We start from the raw sequence: 12845 nt of genomic DNA on the forward strand, positions 1-12845 counted from the left end.
CTCTAGGAATCAACTCAACTATATTACAGAAGAACTCAGAAACCCTTTCAGGTAAGAAAGCTGAGTCAGGGCAGGAGACAGTGGACAGGTGAGGGTATTTCTCTCCCCCAACCATAAAGTGGAGCTGCTCCCCCGTCATCACCCACCACCCCCTTCCACGCAGAGGATGGTTTCCTCATTTACACCCGTTAGAGCTTGGTTTTGTTTGGGGCAGTAGAATGGTTGCTAAGGGGAAGGAAGAACTCTAGCTTATTTTGCTTTATAACCAATTCAATTTTACTGCCCTGGAGTCTGAGAGAGGGAGAGTTCTTTCTCATTTGAAAATGTCACATGTCCCCACTGGGGCTCTGCTGTCCCACAAGCCCCCTGCTTCTGGGTGGGCCTCAGGAAGGGCAGCTGTGACCCCAGCCCACCCCAGGAGCAGGTGGAGTGCTGGCCGGGGCGGGTGGAAGAAAGGAGTAGACGAGGACAACAACCTTGTGAGTCTCTAACAGGATGCTCTGGTCTGACTGGGTCCCTGGGTCCCTGCCCCTCCCAGAAACCTGCCCCTGGCCATCATCATCGGGATCCCGCTGGTGACAGGGTGCTACATCCTCATGAACGTGTCCTACTTCACTGTGATGACAGCCACCGAGCTCCTGCAGTCCCAGGCTGTGGCCGTGGTGAGTGCCCAGGGTCTCTGCGGGAGGGTGCCTGGTGTGTGGGAAGGGGACAGGCAAGGGATAAGTGCTCAAGTTGAAAGGCCCTCACCGCGGGGGAGGGAAATAATCGTCTAGGAGACCAGACGCGGAGAGGGTGAGCAGGTTAGGGCAGTCCCAGCCACCCAGCTGAGTGAGGTTCCAGGCTGCCAGCAGGTGGCAGGTCCTGCTTTCCCAGCACACCCCGCCCGCGCCCCCCCCCCCGCCCCCCGCCCCGCCAACCGGGGAAGGCACAGAGTGTAGCTGCAGCAGGGTTGGACTTCACCAGGGTTGGGGCTTTGACAGGCAAGTGTAGGGGAGAGAAAGAGCAAAGGAGTCATTAAAAGAGGGAGTTATAATAATGGATTGTGGAATTCAAGCTGGGGGAGGAGGGAAGAGGACAGAGGGATGGGTGTGAGGGACAGGTGGAAAGGTGGGTGGGGTCCACGTGCTGGAGGAGGCCTTCGGAGCTGGAGCGGGACAGGAAATGAAACTAAAAACAGGCAATGATGTGACAAGGATGGGGAGCGTGGAGAGACGCAGCTTGTTGACGGGCCACTGACCGGAGAATAGGCGGCTCAGAGGGGAGGGAGACCAGGTCATTCCGAGGGAGGGAGAGGCAGGGGCGGCAGAGGTTGCTGAAACACTGCCAGGAAGAGGTGGAGAAGAGATGTCCATCACCATCCGCAGAGGAGGTCGTTTCCTCCCGACGGGCGCTCCACTGTGCCTCCCGGAGGTGTCCGGGAGCCCAGCTCAGCGGGGCCGCTGGGAGGGCACAGAAGCTTGCGGGGCCGGTGGCTCCTGGGGGCGCGCACGGTCTCAGGACGCACCCACTTCTCTCGCAGACGTTTGGCGACCGCGTCCTCTACCCCGCCTCGTGGGTCGTTCCACTCTTCGTGGCGTTTTCAACCCTCGGCGCCGCTAACGGGACGTGCTTTACGGCGGGCAGGTAGGGCGGGGCCCCCACCCCGGGGCGGAGCGCGCACAGGGCGGCGCCAGGCCTGAGTTGGGGTGATGGAGCCGAAAGCGTGCGCGGACCGGCGCGTGGCGCGGGCCCGCGGGCCCCGAGCGAGGGAGCGAGGGAGCGGGGACAGTGCCGCCCGCCCCAGCGCAAGGCGGGGCTTCGCGACCCGGGTGAGCGAGGTTGACCCGTGGGACTTTTTACCGAATGAGCTTTCTTGAACATCTTCTCAGGTTAATAGATACACAGAGTCTAGATCAGGGATTGGTAAACTTAAAGGGCAGATAGGGAAGGTTTTAGGCTTGCAGCCCGTGTAAACCTGTCATGTTCTGTCTTTGCAGTAGAAAGCCCAAAAGCTGTGATTACGGTCCACTAAAACTTTATTTACATAAACAGGCAGTTTTCCAGCCCCTGCCGAGCCTCTGGACCCTATCCGGCGTAGAGACGGTTGCTTTGGAATCCCCTTTACGATGGAGCATAGTTTCACATCACCTCCACTCACGGGCTAGTTGGGGGTGGTTTTTATAAACACTGCGACAGGGGACATTCGTGAACACGTCTTTGCCCGGCTGTCCAGCGTTCTGAGTGGGTAGAGTTCTGAGAGTGAAATTGCCAAACGTTAAGCACGTAGACGCTTAAAAAAAGAGAGAAATACATGCCGCAAAATCATTCCTTCGAACTTCACCTAATGCATAGATCAGTTCGGAGAGGACCACCATTTCAAAGTATTGATTCTTCCAATCTACGGGCATGGACTGGCTCCCCATTTATTTAGGTCTTCTTTAATTTTTTTCAAAAAAATATTGTTTTGAGTAGCAGCTTTCAGTATACAGTATACAAATTCTTGCACATATTTTGTCAGATTTACTCTGAAATATTTCTTCATGCTATTGTAAATGGTATTTTCAAAAATGTAAACATTTTCAGTTTCTGATGGTTTGTTGCAGGTATATAGAAACACATTTTAAACAGCTCTACTGAGGAATAAATGCCATAAAGCTCGCTTTGTAATTCGACAATTCAGTGATTTTAGTAAATTTACAAAGCTGTGCAAACGTCATCACAATCCAATTCTAGAACATTTTCATCATTCCGAAAAGTTCCCTCAGGCCTAGTATAGTTAATCCCCTTCCCAGCTCCAGGTCTAGGCAACTACTGATCTGCTTCTCTTTCTATGACTTTGCTTTTTCTAGACATTTCATGTAAATGGAATGATACAGTATGACACTTGCATCTGGCTTCTTTCACTTAGCATATTATTTTTGAGGTTCCTCTGTGTCCTAGCAGGTATCAGTTCATTCATTTTAATTGCTGAATAGTACTCCATTTTATAGATGTATATTTCATTTACCCATTCACCAGCTGATGGACATTTGGACTGTTTCCAGTTTGGGCTATTGAGAGTAATGCTGCTGTGAGCATTCATGTACATATATGTCTCTCTCTCTTTTTTTAATGTTTAAGGGTGCTTTTATGGACATATACTCTTTTCACACAAATTCGATCGTGCATTGCATTTTGGTCTGCGATTAGCGTCTTCCTTGAATTAGCGATATATCATGAACATCCTTCCAGGTCCTCACATGTAGATCTTTTGCCTAGCAGATTCAAAAAAAAGTTGTCTAACATCAGTAATATCCAGGGAGACTGAGGAAAAAGATGCTCTCATCCACTGTTTATAGGGGATAAAAGCTTACATTTTGAAGGGAGAGAATGATGTACTCTCTGTTCTGAGGGAAAAAGGAAGCTCTTACAGGGCATTTTCTCTAGTAGCAGCGGATTCTGTCACTAACACCATGTCCTCTCTCGTGAAAGAGGTGAATTCCGGTGAGTCCCTGGTTCCCTCTTATTTGTCTGCTCATTGCAGAAGGACCCATAACTTATGTTAGAGATCTCTGAAAAGGCTTTTCTAGCACAAATCCATGCCCGAAAACCCGGGTACCTTCACAGTGGACCTACCCCAAGTGCCGTGCGTGGCGACGTGTAAGTATCTTCTGCTTGGGGGTATTTTCTCAGTAACAGAACACTTTTAATGCTACAGAAACAGAGTTGCCTTGAGTGCAGGCCTGGAGGACGCTGTTTCTTTACGAGTTCTATGGCCTATCCGCGGAAGGAAATTAGTCCGGATGAAGCTCCAGGGTGTCTCTGGGAACTCTGAGGGATGGCATTCCTACTCGTATCTCATTTGGTTCTGCTGCTAGTGATGGAGGGTCTCCTGCAGAGGCGGGGAGTGGCTGTGGCTCACCGCAGGGACAAGGGCACTGGCAGCAGAAGTTCTGGGAAGTGCTCCTTGGCATGAGCCCTCCCGGAGTCTGCCATTAGCCCCACCAAAGAGCCTGTCCATATATGTCTTTGTGTGGACATAAATGCTTTCATTTCTCTGGGGTAGATTCCTAGGGATAGAATTGCTGGGTCATATAGTAACTTTGTGATTAACTTTTAAAGAAACTGCTTAACTCTTTTCTAAGTGGTTGCTCCATTTTAATTTCTGTAAACAGTGCATGAGAGTTCCAGTTTCTCCACATTCTCACCAACACTTATATTTGTCTTTTGCTTAAAGTTATTCCACTGGGTATTAGTATGTCACTATGTTTTTTTGTTTTAATTAATTTATTTTTGGCTGCGTTGGGTCTTTGTTGCTGCATGCGGGCTTTTCTGTAGTCACGGTGAGTGGGGGCTACTCATCGTTGCAGTGCGCGGGCTTCTCATTGCGGACGGGCTCTAGAGCGCAGGCTCAGTAGTTGTGGCTCATGGGCTTAGTTGCTCCGTGGCAATGTGGGATCTTCCTGGACCAGGGCTCAGACCCATGTCCCCTGCATTGGCAGGCAGATTCTTAACCACTGCGCCACCAGGGAACCCCTGTCATTGTGGTTTTAATTTGCATTTCCCTAATGACTAATGATACTGAGCATGTTTTTGTGTGCTTATTAGCTATTCGTATATCTTCTGGTGAAATATCTATTCAAATCTTTTGTCCATTTAAAAAATTGGGTTTCCTTTTATCTTCTTACTGAGTTGTACATGTTCATCATATATTCTAGATACATCCTTTATCAGGTATCTGATTTGCACGTATTTTCTCCCAGTCTGTGCCTTGTATTCTCTTTTTTTTTTTTTTTTTTTGATCAACTTTGGCTCCTTTTTATTCAGGAAGCATACACTAATCCTTTTTATACAGTTTTTTTTTACATTCCAGAAATAAGCGAAAATAGCAGTTTTAAATATGTTACAAAGTTGGCTTTGGGGGTTAAATAAGCTTTTTGAGAGAGGGACCAGCCCACTAACCTTTTCATCAAAGCACCAATGTATCTTCAGTCTTTTACCAAGCTCCACCACAGCTGTGGCCACCTTGGATGTGCTATACACCCAAATCATGTGAAAGCTATGACGGAGAGTTGCTGTGAGTCTCTCTGCAAGGCACCAAGAACAGACAGTTCCAGCTTCCTTTCTTCAGACTGAATCAAAGTTTTGGGAACTTTTCAATTGCTCTCTCAAGTAGTGCTCTCTCAGCATGAAGACTAGAATTTGTTAACACTCATATATCACAAGATACAGTATATCACTTCCAATATTCTGGAAACCACATGGTAGAAGTTATAAATAAATGAACACTAAAATTACTTTAACAAAGTTTTACATCATTTAGTTGGTAAGGACACTTACACGTACAGCACAATTTACTATTAAACATTCTATAACTGGCTTCACATAAAGATGAAAATAGATAATACAAAATGACCTGACATCGTCAGTTAAGTCTGGAGTTAAGACTGTAGTTTTATTGTAGTCAATATCAACTTTACATATTGTTGCAAATTGCTGTGCTATGCCCTTTAAAATAGGAATTTCTTTGTCGGGGTGAAATTCCATTTGGATATGTGTTCTTACTTTGTACAAACTACGAAAATCTGAGGGACACAGCAATATCAAAGACACAAACAGTAACTGCACGATATTATCTGCTGGATTAAGCTAATACAAGTGGACAGAATTCTTCAAGTTCCAATATCTAATAAAGCACTATATGAAATGAACAAGGTGAAACATCTTAATGAATATACTCTGCAACCAGAACATGCAGCATTTCTTTAATTCACAAATCTGCCTCATTAGGCATTTACGAAATAAATTAGTAAGATCTCAATTCGCTTGAGGCATCACAAGCTCGTAACGCCCCACTTGGCCTTCCTGTTTGAGCTGGTCTAGTAAATCCTCCTTCCGTCTTTTTCTGCCTACCACCAGGTACCTATCGTGGGCCACCGCATGAGACTTACTCTTAAGACCATACTTCTGCGCAATCTGATGTATTTGCTTCCGCTCATCATTAGTCAGCTCTGTAGAGAAGGTTAAATCCGTGTGGCTCTCCGAGAGGGCATAGTTTCTGATGATCTGTTCAATATCTCCCTTGGCAATTTTATTTACCCTCCCTACATCAAGACCAAGCCCTGCCCGCTTATGACGCTCTTTGACAGAGATTGGCTCCCGAATGCCCTCACCAGATTTACCTAAACCACCACCCGTCCAACCCATCTTTCTCAGCAGCTGATTTCCAATGTTATCTTCTTTGATTTGTTGTTTGTAAGCCTCCTCTGCTGAGCGACCCTGAATTTCATTTCTTGAAATCACATCTTCAATAGCTCCTTTCTTCAAGTTGTTAATGACAGTCGGCTGGGTCTTTTTGAGGGTTTTCACAGCTTCCCCAGCAGCTTCATATTTGACAGTTTTCTTCACTCCAACTGCTTCTGCAATGACTTCACTCTCTAGAATCACCTTGCATTTCCATCGGAGTCCTGTCATTCTTTCATAGACATATTCAACTGTCATTCGATTAAACTGAGCTGTGTCGTTCAGCGTGCACACAGGATTTGAAGAATTCTCATAAACTACAAGATCCTTTATATCTTTCTTCTTCCCAGATCCCCTGGGTGAAGAGCCTGTTTGGCATTGTGAACTTTTGACAGATGGGTAAGTGGGTTGTGTTTTCTGAAGGATTTTCAAAGCCTCAGCAGCAGCTGCATGTTTACTTGTTTTTTTGGTTCCATAACCTTCAGCTAAGCAGTGATCTTGCAAAAACACTCGACAATGCCATGTACAATTTGGCATCATCTCATATTTGTATTCAACAGACATTTTGTTGTATGAGGCAGAATTGTTAAGGATACCAATCGCATCATTTGCATTTTCTATAAGGATAAAATTGGTCCAGTGTTTGGCAGAAGCATTAAAAATCGGCTGCCTGGAAGCCTCTTTAGCCAGCACCACCAGCTCTTCTGGTCGTTTCAGAGCTGGCGGGAATTCATATGAAGGCATGCCAATCTGACACACCACAAGGTCCTCTCCAATCGTGTGCTTGAATTTCCGTCGGACAACCCTAACTTCAATACGTTTCTGCAAGAGTTTTACAGCTAGCTCAGTAGCTCGATCCCTGGAACCATTCTTGCTGCTAGCATAACCTGTATTTAAGTAGATATTTTGGCATCTAACTTCACAAGCATAACCATCTGTTAGAAGTTTTTTATTTGGGGGGATGTCAGCAGGAGGGATTTCTTTTAAAGGAGTGTATATATATTCAGGATTTGTCTTACATGCCTGAATACAACGAGTTAACATATATGTGTAATTAATTTTATCAGATCCAGAAGTCATCTCTGGACTAGAAACGTTCTTCCAGATAGTTGCTGTTAATTTTTCAATAAAATACTGCTTCTCGGCTACCACTGACTCAGGAAATGTCTGTGACGGTGAAGGCTCAGGAGCTGACTGGCAGTTTGCCTGCTGTGATGTGCTGCTGGGGGCAGGGTTCCCACTGTCAAAATACATGTTGGCTGTTACAGGCTGGTCTTTTGTGAAAATAAATCCTGATGAATCACAATACTGAGAATTTCCACCTTGTATACTGAAAGAGTTTTGAGTATAATCTTGGTAGATGTCTCTTGGCATGCTGGCAAAATGTGTTTGTTCATTTACCTCTTTTGCTGGAGGGCCATAAGGATCTTCCTGTCTGTCTTCTTTTGAACTACTAGCTACAAAATGTACAGGCTCAAAACGAGGTCTCACATGGAATTTGGAACTGGCTTGCTTTTCAGGAGGATTTTGACCATCACATGTTGAGAGTTGACGTTTTTGACCTTTGGAAGGTTTGGACAGCATCAGATCATATGAAGGCATCTCCCCAATATCCATACCTTCAGCCATTTGGAGAATTTTTTCCATCAAGCGTGGGCTGTACCTGCAGCCCAGGAAAACGTGGTTGGTCCAGGCAGCGGAGAGCGCGAGGAGCTGGTCTAGGGCAGCGCCGGGATAGCTGTGCAGGTGCCGACAGATAAAGCTGCGTCGCAGAGCCCACTGCCGGTCACTTTCGTGGCTATAGCGCCACTGCTCCAGCACTGGCTCGGGCGGGGGCGGGGGCGGGGGCGGCGGCGGCGACAGGAAGTCGCCCCCCAACAGCAGACGTCTGCCAGCCATCTTCTCTGCCCCCAAGCAGGGACCCCAGGGATGAAGCAGACTCGCTACCAGGAGAGAGCGGGAGCGGAGGTCGGTGGGAGGGGCCGGGTGAGGAGGGGCGCACCGAGGCGCGAAGACCAACTCCCAGGGGACTGGAGTGCTTGCTTGACGGGCGACCGCTGAAGCGGTGAGCACGAGCTTGCGTCCCCGGCAACCCGGGAGCACGCCCGTTGCATTCCTCCAACTCGTGGAGGTGCAGGAGGAGGGCACCCGCCGCAGTCACACGCGCGCCCGGGAGGCCGAGCCAGGCCCCACGCTCCGCACCTCCGGCTACCCGCAGACTCACGCACTGCACTGGGAAGGAAAAAAAAAAAAGACGCCAGCACGCTTTGCTCTCCTTCCTCTAGTCTACCTACCCGCGTGCAGCCCCGAGGTTATGAGCTATTCTCATTTTCTTAGTGGTATTTTTGAACACCAAAGCTTTTAACTTTGACAAAGAGCAGTTTATCAGGTTTTTTTTTTTTTTTTCACGTGGCATGCTTTCGTTGTCATATCTGAGAACCTTTGCCCAACGCAAGGTCACAAAGATTTTCTCTTCTGTTTTATCTTAAATGTTTATCAGGTTTAGCTCTTACATTTAGGTATAGGATCCATTTTGAGTAGTTTTGTATAGTTATGTACCTGTGCAGCTTGGGGGTTGGCCAGGGACTTGTGCTATATTGAATTATGTTGGATATCATTTTTATGAGGTCAAATCTAAGATTTTTGCTTACTGGTTTTTGAGTTTTCTATCTCACATAAACAGACCTTCCTCTCTCCTTTCAAGAATGCCCACCTATGTTTTCTTCTAGCATTTTACTTTAGCTCTTTGACCAATCTAGAAAGCGTCTTGACGTGAGGCATAAATCTCACTTTTTTTCCCCAAACATTTACCTATTGTCCACCCTTTCTCCGACTGGTTTGAAATCCAGCATTATCATTCCAATGTACTTGATTCACTTTGTTTCACTGCTAAATATTTTCCTGTGCTATTATCTTACTTATTACATGTTTCACAGCTTCAGTAATGGAAAATCTGGTAGGACTGGTGCTCCCACATCAGACTTCTCCTTGCCTGTTTAGCATTCCAGATGCACTTACAGTAATTTTGTCCAGTTCCGAAAAGTCGTGCTTGCATCTTCAGTGCATGGAATTTATATATTGATTTGTGGAGAACTGATGGAATTTAAAGAGTGAATTCACAGCATCATCTTGAGTCTTAAGTCTCCCCTCCATCTAGCAGTCCCTTTCCTCCCAGTTTCACTGACTTGTTCTGGGAATTAATACTATGTTTATATCTTTTCAAAGTTCAAAAAGTAGTTTTTAAAAATGAGTCTTTTGGGCCTGTGTATTCCTGACTTCTAATGTTATTGTATTGTACTCAGAGAGTGTGATCTTTACAATATTACTTCTTCAGAAGTTTTAAGATTTCCCTTGTGGCTTACTGCCATTTTTATAAGTGTTCCCATGGTCTTGAAAATAATGTGTATTCTACTAACTTCTAGGTTTTTATGTTATCATTAAGTTTGTACCTTGACTGTTCAAATCTTATGCTCTCACAGTGGTTTTGTCAAGCTTTGCCTCCTGTGTTTCATGGGCTCCTGTTTTTTTTAAATTTATTGAGGTATAGTTGATTTATAATATTATATGTCCCACGGGTAAAAGTCCCAGATGTACAACATAGTAATTAATTCACAATATTTAAAGATTATACTCCATTTATAGTTATTATAAAATATTGGCTATATTCCCTGTGCTGTACAGTAAGTATATCCTTGTAGCTTATTTTATACATTGTAGTCTGTACCTCTTAAACCCCTCCCCACTTTCCTCTCCCCACTGGTAACCACTAATTTGTTCTCTATATCTGTGAGTCTGTTTCTCTATATTTGTGAGTCTGTTTCTTTAAACTCACTAGTTTGTTTTATTTTTTAGATTCCACATATAAGTGACAACGTACAGTATTTGTCTTTCTCTGTATGACTTATTTCACTAGGCATAATACCTACCCTCCAGCTATATCCACATTGTTGCAAATAGAAAAATTTCATTCTTTATTATGGCTGAGTAGTATTCCATTGTGTATGTGTGTGTGTGTGTGTGTGTGTGTGTGTGTGTGTGTGTGTGTATCATACCTTCTTTATCTGTTCATCTGTTTATGGACACTTAGGTAGCTTCCATAGCTTGGCTGTTGTACATAGTGCTGCTATGAACATTGAAGTGCACGTATCTTTTTGAATGAAGTGTTTTTGTTTTCTTCAGATATATACCCAGGAGTGGAATTGTTGGGTCATATGATAATTCTATTTTTAGTTTTTAAAAAATATTTAATTAATTTATTTGGTTGCGCCAGGTCTTAGTTGCAGCACGTGGGCTCCTTAGTTGTGGCCAGCGGGCTCCTTAGTTGCGACTTATGGGCTCCTTAGTTGCGACTTTCTGGCTCCTTAGTTGTGGCATGTGAACACTTAGTTGCAGCATGCATGTGGGATCTACTTCCCTGACCAGGGATCAAACCCAGGCCCCCTGCACTGGGAGCATAGAGTCTTAACCACTGCACCACCAGGGAAGTCCCTCTATTTTTAGTTTTCTGAGGAACCTTCATACTGTTTTCCACAGTGGCTGCACCAGTTTTCATTCCCATCAACAATGTACAAGGGCTCCCTTTTCTCCACATCCTTGCCAACATTTGCTGTGGTCTTTTTGATGATAGCCATTCTGACAGGTTTGAGGTGATAGATATCTCATTGTGGTTTTGATTTGCATTTCTCTGATGATTAGTGATGTTGAACATCTTTTCATGTCTGTTGGCCATCTGTATGTCTTCTTTATAAAAATATCTATTCAGTTATTCTGCCCATTTTTTAATCAGATTGTTTGTTTTTATGACGTTGAGTTGTATGAGCTATTTATATATTTTGGATATTAACCCCTTATTGATCATATCATTTGCAAATATATTCTCCCATTCAGTGGGTTGTCTTTTTCTTTTGTCAGTGGTTTCATTGCTGTGCAAAAGCTTTTAAATTTAGTTCCCATTTGTTTATTTTTGCTTTTGTTTCCTTTTCCTTAGGGGACAGATCCAAAAAGATATTGCTACAATTTATGTCAAAGAGTGTTCTGCCTATGTTTTCTTCTAGGAGTTTTGCAGTTTCTGGTCTTACATTTAGGTATTTAATCCATTTTGAATCTGTTTTTGTATATGGTATGAGAAAATGTTCTAATTTCATTCTTTTACATGTAGCTGTCCAGTTTTCCCAGCACCATTTATTGAGGAGACTATCTTTTCTCCATTGCATATTCTTGCCTCCTATGTTGTAGATTAATTAACCATAAGCATGTGGATTTATTTCTTGGCTCTCTATTCTGTTCCATTGATCTGTGTGTCTGTTTTTGTGCCAGAACCATACTGTTTTAATAACTGTAGCTTTGTAGTATAGTCTAAAGTCAGGGAGTGTGGTATCTCCAGCTCTGTTCTTCTTTCTCAAGATCGTTTTGGCTATTTGGGGTCTTTTGTGTTTCCATACAAATTTAAAAGTTATTCGTTCTAGTTCTGTGAAAAATGCCATTGGTATTTTGATAGGGATTGCATTGAATCTGTAGATTGCCTTGGGTAGTATGGTCATTTTAACAATATTAGTTATTCCAATCCATGAACATGGTGTATCTTTCCATCTGTTAGTGTTGTATTCAGTTTCTTTCATCTATGTCTTACAGTTTTCTGAGTATGGGTCTTTTACCTCCTTAGGTAAGTTTATTTCTAGGTGTGTTATTCTTTTTTAAAAATGCAATTGTAAATGCTGTTGTTTCCTTAATTTCTCTTTCCGATAGTTTGTTGTTAGTGTATAGAAATGCAACAGATTTCTGTATATTGACTTTGTATCTTGTAACTTTACCAAATTCACTGATGACTCTAGTAGTATTTATTTTTATTTTTATTTTGTAGTGTATTTAGGATTTTCTATGTATAGTATCATGTTGTCTGCAGACAGTCACTGTTTTACTTCTTCCTTTCCAATTTGCCTTCTCTTTCTTTCATTCTCTTTCTTTCTTTCTGTCTGACTGCTGTCGCTCGGACTTCCAATAACATGTTGAATAAAAGTGGCAAGAGTGGGCATCCTTGTCTTGTTACTGATCTTAGAGGAAATGTTTTCAGCTTTTCACTGTTGAGTATGATGTTAGCTGTGGGCTTATCATATATGGCCTTTATTATGTTGAGGTGTGTTTTCTCTCTACTCACTTTCTGGAGAGTTTTTGTCATAAGTGGTTGTTGGATTTTGTCAAAAGCTTTTTCTGCATCTATTGAGATAATAATATAGTTTTTATTCTTCAATTTGTTAATGTGATGTATCACACTGATTGATTTACAGATGCTGAACCATCCTTGCATCCCTGGGATAAATCCCACTTGATCATGGTATATGATCTTTCTAAAGTGTTGCTGAATTCAGTTTGCTTATATTTTGAGAATTTTTGCATCTATGTTCATCTATGTTCATCTATGTTCAGTGATATTGGCCTGTAATTTTCTTTTTTTGTGATATCTTTGTCTGGCTTTGGTATCAGGGTGATGCTAGCCTCATAGAATGAGTTCAGAAGCATTCCTCTGTATTTTTTGGAATTGTTTGAGAATGATAGGTGTTAGCTCTTCTCTAAACGTTTGGTAGAATTCACTTTTGAAGGCACTTGGTCCTGGACTTTTCTAAATTACTGATTCAATTTCATTA

The 12845-nt window shown here is 43.5% G+C and overlaps 1 protein-coding gene and 1 pseudogene across 1 annotated transcript in view; one reads left to right on the plus strand and one right to left on the minus strand.

Moving 5' to 3' along the window:
- The window catches only part of SLC7A9 (solute carrier family 7 member 9), a 37462-nt gene that overhangs the window by 8675 nt on the left and 15942 nt on the right, over positions 1–12845 (plus strand). The window contains exons 7-9 of the mRNA XM_067717877.1: positions 7–51; positions 539–662; positions 1523–1626. Coding sequence (XP_067573978.1) covers positions 7–51; positions 539–662; positions 1523–1626 — 273 coding nt within the window. The remainder of the gene's footprint in view (positions 1–6; positions 52–538; positions 663–1522; positions 1627–12845) is intronic.
- LOC137214657 (NF-kappa-B-repressing factor pseudogene) lies at positions 4779–8118 on the minus strand (annotated as a pseudogene).

Source organism: Pseudorca crassidens, chromosome 20, assembly GCF_039906515.1.
Source record: "Pseudorca crassidens isolate mPseCra1 chromosome 20, mPseCra1.hap1, whole genome shotgun sequence".
NCBI lineage: Eukaryota > Metazoa > Chordata > Mammalia > Artiodactyla > Delphinidae > Pseudorca > Pseudorca crassidens.